Source organism: Austrofundulus limnaeus, unplaced genomic scaffold (assembly GCF_001266775.1).
Source record: "Austrofundulus limnaeus strain Quisiro unplaced genomic scaffold, Austrofundulus_limnaeus-1.0 Scaffold2003, whole genome shotgun sequence".
Lineage (NCBI taxonomy): Eukaryota > Metazoa > Chordata > Actinopteri > Cyprinodontiformes > Rivulidae > Austrofundulus > Austrofundulus limnaeus.
In genome coordinates this window covers 22,213-28,948 of record NW_013954405.1, presented here as the reverse complement: position 1 = coordinate 28,948, position 6,736 = coordinate 22,213, and the positions used below count along the sequence as shown (strand labels likewise).

The window sequence follows — 6,736 nt, the reverse complement described above, 5'->3', positions numbered from 1 at the left end:
GCTCTCTGGTTTCATTTAAAAGAGTCGATCATCAGATATTGTCCAAGATTAACCTACAGGGTGGATATAGCTCGCTAGCAGCCATGCACCAAGGACCTATCCATGTCATCATTTACCCAGAATGCTTTGCATGTAAATAAAATGGCTCCGTCCGTGTACTATATTTTTAAACTTTTAGTTAAAAAATTATAAAAACTAAACATCCTACAGTATTCATTTTACAGTTAAAATATATGTTTATCAAATAAAGTCTAATGTTACAACTAATCAGGATCCCTTTAAAGTTCATATAAAACTTTATATCTTATTGGTATAATAAATTACTTGAGTTATTAAGTAATGTCTTTATTTTGAAAAAAATTTGGTGCTTAAGAAATACACACAACAATAATAAATCATGAAAATATCACCTCGATAGCACAAAAACAACAAAAATCAGGACCTAAAAAATGCCCCAAACATATTTGAGTCAGTTAAATTTTGTGCAGAATAATGAGGTTAAATCAAGAAATCAAGGATTTTCATTCCCAATGAGTACTACATGAGGAATGAAAGATAGATACGAAGGTCACAGTTGTCAGCAAAACATAAATAAATAAATAAAAAAGGCATAAGAAGACAAAAAGGAAAAAAACTGTACATAATGTGTTACAYGTTTTTTTTGTGTAAACTTTATTTCTCCAGGTAAACTGTTTGAGAACCACTTCTCATTTACAAACATGACCTGGCATGCACTGAGTGCATTGCAATATACAAACCTACAGTAAAGTGAATGTAAATTTTAATCGCGATTAAAATTTTTAATCTATGCCCATGYAGCACTAAAATTAGTCAGAGTTAACTCGATTAATTTCACAGCCCTAAAAAAATGATAAAAATAGATTTCTTGACTCGATGGAAACATACATTTTAAGACCGTGCTTGCTTTAGGTCTTTATGTGATTGTTAAACTAGATGTTGAGGAAATAAATCTCTAAATACTTTACGTTTGTGTTTGTTTTCCTTTGTTTTTCTCTTCCATKCTGTCAAGGAATCTGTCCAGCAACAGGATTAAAAAGCTGCCAAAGAACACCTTTAGGAGCCTCTCCAAAACCCTCGTCAAACTGTGAGTAACCGACGTCTGGTTTTGCCAAGAAGAAGAATAAAATACAACTCTTCATTAAGGTGGTGCACCACAGGGTGACTAGTTGGCAAATGGCATTCATGAGGGAGTTTCTAGAATGTCTTGACAACTTTCGCAGCCTTCCCGACTTTACTCGAGTTTTGAACGCCGTCCAAACTTTTTTGCAACAAACCTTTTCTCTCGAAACGGTCACAGAGTCGCCTTCCAGCCTGTTTCGTGAAAGCTAGAAATCGGATCTGATGGATAACATCCGTGAGAAATGTCCTGATCTAAACACCACGCTGATAATAAATGACRTCTTTAGTTTGACAGTGCACTCCGACAGACTGAGCTAGAATCGTAGGGGTGGGAAAACGAGGCCAAGAATGGTGTTTTGCAAGCATTAAAAAGGGTCGTGTTTTTCCAAAACTGGCGGCTGAAAAGGCAGCTGCATGATTTAGCTCGTCTGCAAACGCTCAAAAATCAGTGAGACTTCAGTAAACGTACTTATTATATCGAAATTTGGTGTTTTAGTCTCCAAACGGTCGCAGCTCAATGGGAGACCACATTTCTGTGTGTAAGTGTAAGAGATTAAAAGCTACTGGGAGCTCCAGATTTAAGACAAATGACTGAGTGTGTTGTGTTGTTCCCACTATAAATTGCTGATCCTATTAGAAACCGACACCCCAAATACGTTTTCACACAAGCTCTGTTGAAGCAAATGTTTTCCACTCATGTTCAAAACTCCAACCGGCAGCACTGTAAAATAAATCAACTAAAGCGTAGATTTAYTGCCGCATAGAAGCCGTTATGTGTTTACAAAGTCATCCAGCTGAGACAAAAGCATCAGAAGTGCAATAAATTTAAAAAGGATTATTAAAAGGAAATCTATTTTTTGCATGATCAGCTTTCAATTTTAAGTTAAGTTTTCCCACATGTTCCTCCTGAAACTGCGCAGATTTTAATTAAACGCTTAATATCACAGATCAATTAATGACATTAAATGGTTTGTTTATGAAGTTCTGTTTATGAAGAATCTGTTTGGAGAGTTTGATTCTGGTTGTTTGCCATCAGTTTCACCTAAAGTTGACATCCAGTCTGTTTTTGTGATCAGATTTATGGTTTCTGTTCTGGATCTGAAGTCTGTTCAATATATTTTCACCAGATTAGGATCTTTCTTCTTTTGAGGACTTCAAGCGTACATGTTTGTTTCAGTTTTCTAAAAATCAAAGACATGATTTATACCTCAATTGTTTGTTTGCCTATTTGGTCACAATTTAATTATTTTAATAATTTAATCTAATTTAATGTTGTGTATTTTCACTTTGATTTGTTTTTAAAAGGTTGACAGTAGAAAAAAAATGTTTCACCTCAAACAATGATGGTACAAAACACATTGCTTTTCAGGAAATAGACTGTTGTTTCTGCCCTCGGACTTATACTAATTTGCTTGCTTCATTTAATTTAACACCATGTCGCCTTTAATTGAGAAAAATTGTATTAAAACTCATTTTGTATGTCTTTCTTCAGAAATATATCACACAATCCTCTTCTTCAAATTCAACCAAGCCACGTCAGCCACCTGACACGTCTTCAGTCTCTGTAAGTGTCTTTAGCCCCTAAACCCGAAACTATTTACACACCAAACTGAACCCATTCCTCACACTAAACTTGAAGGAATACTCTGATGATTTTTAAAGGAGTGTTCAGCTCCAGTGTCCAGTACCTTACGAGTCGTGACCTCAGTCATAAATTATAAAGGAAAGCTTAACTAGGCCACATTTGATTTTCAGCCTTTTAAAACATCTGTTTCTCCAAATTTGTTATGATCAGTTTGTTAGATTAGCTAATATTAAACCTCCAGTTTTGCACATTAGCTTTGTAAGAAATCACGTCGGGGTCACCAAAACTGTAAGAAACCGCGTCRTTACTTTGCAGCCGAAGCACGAACCAAGAGATCAATTCAGATTTAGACTTACACATTTAATTGTTGGATGCAAAGTCTTGTACAAAACAACCCTGAACTGATTTTATTACGTTTTCCTAATTACTAGACACTTTTTTTATTTTTATGTCTATTCAGACAAACCTGACATGTTTTGACGAGTACTTCCATCTTCATCAGAGGTGTCACAGCTGATGTTGATAGGAGGCGGCGTCGGTTCACCAATATACAGTATATTGACAAGCCAACAACATCAGCTGTGACACCTCTGATGAAGAYGGAAGTACTCGTGGAAACATGTCAGGTATGTCTGTATAGACCAGGGGTGGGCAATCCTGGTCCTCGAGGGCCGCAGCCCAACAGGTTTTATGTTTTTCCCTGCTCCAACACACCTGATTCAGACATTGAATTACCTCGTCCAAGTTCTGCAGTATGGAGGACCGACACTGACATAACTAGAAAAAAAAGCAGAAATATATAAATGGACCAATAAATAAATTCAATTAAAGATATGCCAATTAAATTAAAAAGGAGAGCTTTATCTCATGTTTTATAATTTAATTGACCTTCATATTTATTTTTCCAACTTAGTTCCAACTAATAAAAAATTTTTGCACATAATTTACATTCTACTATTTTTTAATGTTTTTACTGTTTTTCAATATATAATTATATATAATATATAATTATAATAATTATAATATAATAATATATTATAAATAAATAAATAAATTATAATAAATAATAAATTATAATAAATATAAAATGTATAATGTATAATTAAAAAATTATATATATATATATACAGTATATACTGTGTATATATATATATATATATATATATATATATGCACATAATTTACATTTTATGGGTTTTTTTTGCAAAAATATATTATTTGTTGGAACTAAGTTGGAAAATAAATGTGAAGGTCAATTAAACTATAAAACGTGAGGTAAATTTCCCCTTTTTTAATTAAAATGGTATATTTTTAGTTGTATTTATTTATTTAGCTGTCTGTCTGTACATATGTATATGTATATGTGTATATATATATACTTTAAATAAAATTCTCCTTTTTGAATTATATTGGTGCACTTTAAGTATTTGTTTATTTATTTCTTAGTCAATTTATATATTTCCGCTTTTATTTTTAATTATGTCCGTTTCGGTCCTCCGTACAGCAGAAGCCTGATAATCCCCCATTCATTCAAATCAGGTGTGTTTGAGCAGAGAAAAAAATAAAACATGCAGGGCTGCGGCCCTCGAGGACCAGGATTGCCCACCCCTGGTATAGACATAAAAATAAAAAAGTGTCTAGTAATTAGGAAAATGTATTAAGATTGATTTTATAGACACAATGAACTTTATTAGATTCTCAGAGTTTTGATCCTAGAAATGAAACCATATAAAAGTTTTATCAAAAATCTCCAGGACCTGGCCACGCCCCCTGGAATATAGACACCACCTCAGTTAGAAAAAGTCATGTTGGATAAAAAAATAAGTGCAGTCTGTTCGGAGACAACCCATTTCACCAGTCTGTATGAATTTACGGGTTTTAATTAGGGCTGTGTATTGGCAAGAATTTGGCGATATGATACATTTCATAACAGAGGGGTCACGATACGATATATCCTGATATATTGCGATACTGTAAGCAAGGCGATATATTGTGATTTTTTTTGTCCAAAAATTCTATTAAATAAAAACCTCTTACTGAAATAAAAAAAAAGAAAAGCTAATGTTTACTCACAATGCTAATGCCACCCTTAATCTCTGGCGCTCAAGAGGTAGAGGAGCCAAATGGCTGGCTCACTGCTGCCAACTAGTGGTCAGAGGCTGAACTACAACATAAAAATGAAYGGTTGGCAAGAAGGTTGACATTTTAAACCTTAATTAAAAATCGATACAGGGCTTTAGAATATTGATACAGTACCGGGAAATGAAATATCGCGATATTTCAGTGTATCGATATTTTCTTACACCCCTAGTTTTAATGCATGAGGGTTTTATTTTTATCCTTTTTAAGCTCAAAAAATGGGGGTTCACGTTATATAGTAATCATAAACTGTTTGACACATCTTTAAAAATCACTGGACAATCTCTTTAAATTTAAAGCCTAATCCTAAACAGTTTTGAAAAAGGAAGGTGCAGCTCAAATGTACTGCAAACATGTCCTCATTAGGGTGGTTAAGTGTGGATATCCTGCAGGTCTGTGGAAGGTATCGATATCCCAGATATCCAGACCAAGATGTTTCACCACATGAAGAATCTCTCTCACATGTACGTATCATTTCAATGCTGCTGAATTGATCCTATTTTCATTTGTCTGACCAACTCATCCCTGTTCCTTACGCCTTCTTTTTTTCCCATCACGTCATCTAAATGCCAGCTACTTTAAGAAGTTCCAGTACTGCTCCTACGCCCCTCACGTCAGGTCCTGCAAGCCCAACACAGACGGCATCTCGTCCTTCGAGGACCTTCTGGCGAACATGGTGCTGCGCGTGTCTGTTTGGGTCATGGCCTTCTTCACATGCTTCGGAAATCTTTTAGTCATCGGCATGAGATCACTGATTCGTGCGGAGAACAATCTGCACGCTGCCTGCATCAAAGTCCTCTGCTGTGAGTGTCCTCACACACACACACACACACACACACACACACACGCACAGACACACACACACACGCACAGACACAGGTAAGAACGTTATCGCCTTCAGCGGCTGTGGGTAATAAAAATAAAGAGAAAACGCACTAGCAGGAAAGGGAAAGCTGTTTTAGAAGTCATAAAAAGTCTGCTCCAATCTTCAAAAACAGAGGATCAGTAATAGATCAAGCTTTATGAAGAATATAAAGGATTTTGCCCAAACTGAGTGGGATCAGCTACGTTTTTTTGTCTATAATTAAAAATACAGTGAGGACGGCAGCATGTCGAAGGACCAGGCAGAGCCACCCTGTGCTGTTTAGCATTTTGCACGCTCGCGAGCTGTATACAATCTGCCTTCAGTAATGAAAAAGAAATAATGCAATAATGCCTCGGCACATTCAGTTCTGCTTGTCTAATCTGCAGTTCCACAGGTGCAGATTGAAAACCATTTGTGAGGCGAGGAGCAGAGGGGGAGCTGCAGTAAATAAAGACATCGGTAGATCACCTTCTGTGGATTAAGGTTTATGCTATATAAATAATGTTCTGCTTTGGTGTACTGAATTGAGTTATGGACTTGTGAGAAACGTCAGTGAAGACAAATTTAATGGTTAGAGTCAAGCCAGGTTTTTGCAGAATCTTTAGCAGCTGTAGAGTTGTGGGTTTTTTTTTAATTTATTTATTCAAGCAGAAAGAAAATGTGTTCATTCTCATTTATTGCCTGCTGCTAAAAGAATGGCTGTTTCCTGGTCGAACTATGCTCACCTATGAACTTTATATTAAATTTTATTAATAATCAATTGAATAGAATAACAGATGCCAGTAGTGGGCACCAGCCCACTAAAGTGCAAATCTGCTAATTGTGGACCTAAAACTTTCATTTGAGCTTTAGCGGTCTTACTAATTTTAATAATTCATGGCAGATTTGCGCTTTCTACAATTAAAATGCAGTACGGCTAATAACTAATTATCTACCTGTCATCATTATCTTGAACAGCGGAAAGTATGGCTGTTATTGAATCACAACACATGTGATCTATCCAACAG

At 35.5% G+C, this 6,736-nt stretch overlaps 1 protein-coding gene across 1 annotated transcript in view; it reads left to right on the top strand.

The window, feature by feature from the left end:
• Positions 1 to 998: 998 nt before the first annotated feature.
• LOC106536846 (relaxin receptor 2) overlaps positions 999 to 6,736 on the top strand; it is a gene marked incomplete at its 5' end in the record, with an annotated part of 27,943 nt that continues 22,205 nt past the window's right edge. The window contains 4 exons of the mRNA XM_014034182.1: positions 999 to 1,105; positions 2,633 to 2,704; positions 5,257 to 5,328; positions 5,438 to 5,667. Coding sequence (XP_013889636.1) covers positions 999 to 1,105; positions 2,633 to 2,704; positions 5,257 to 5,328; positions 5,438 to 5,667 — 481 coding nt within the window. The remainder of the gene's footprint in view (positions 1,106 to 2,632; positions 2,705 to 5,256; positions 5,329 to 5,437; positions 5,668 to 6,736) is intronic.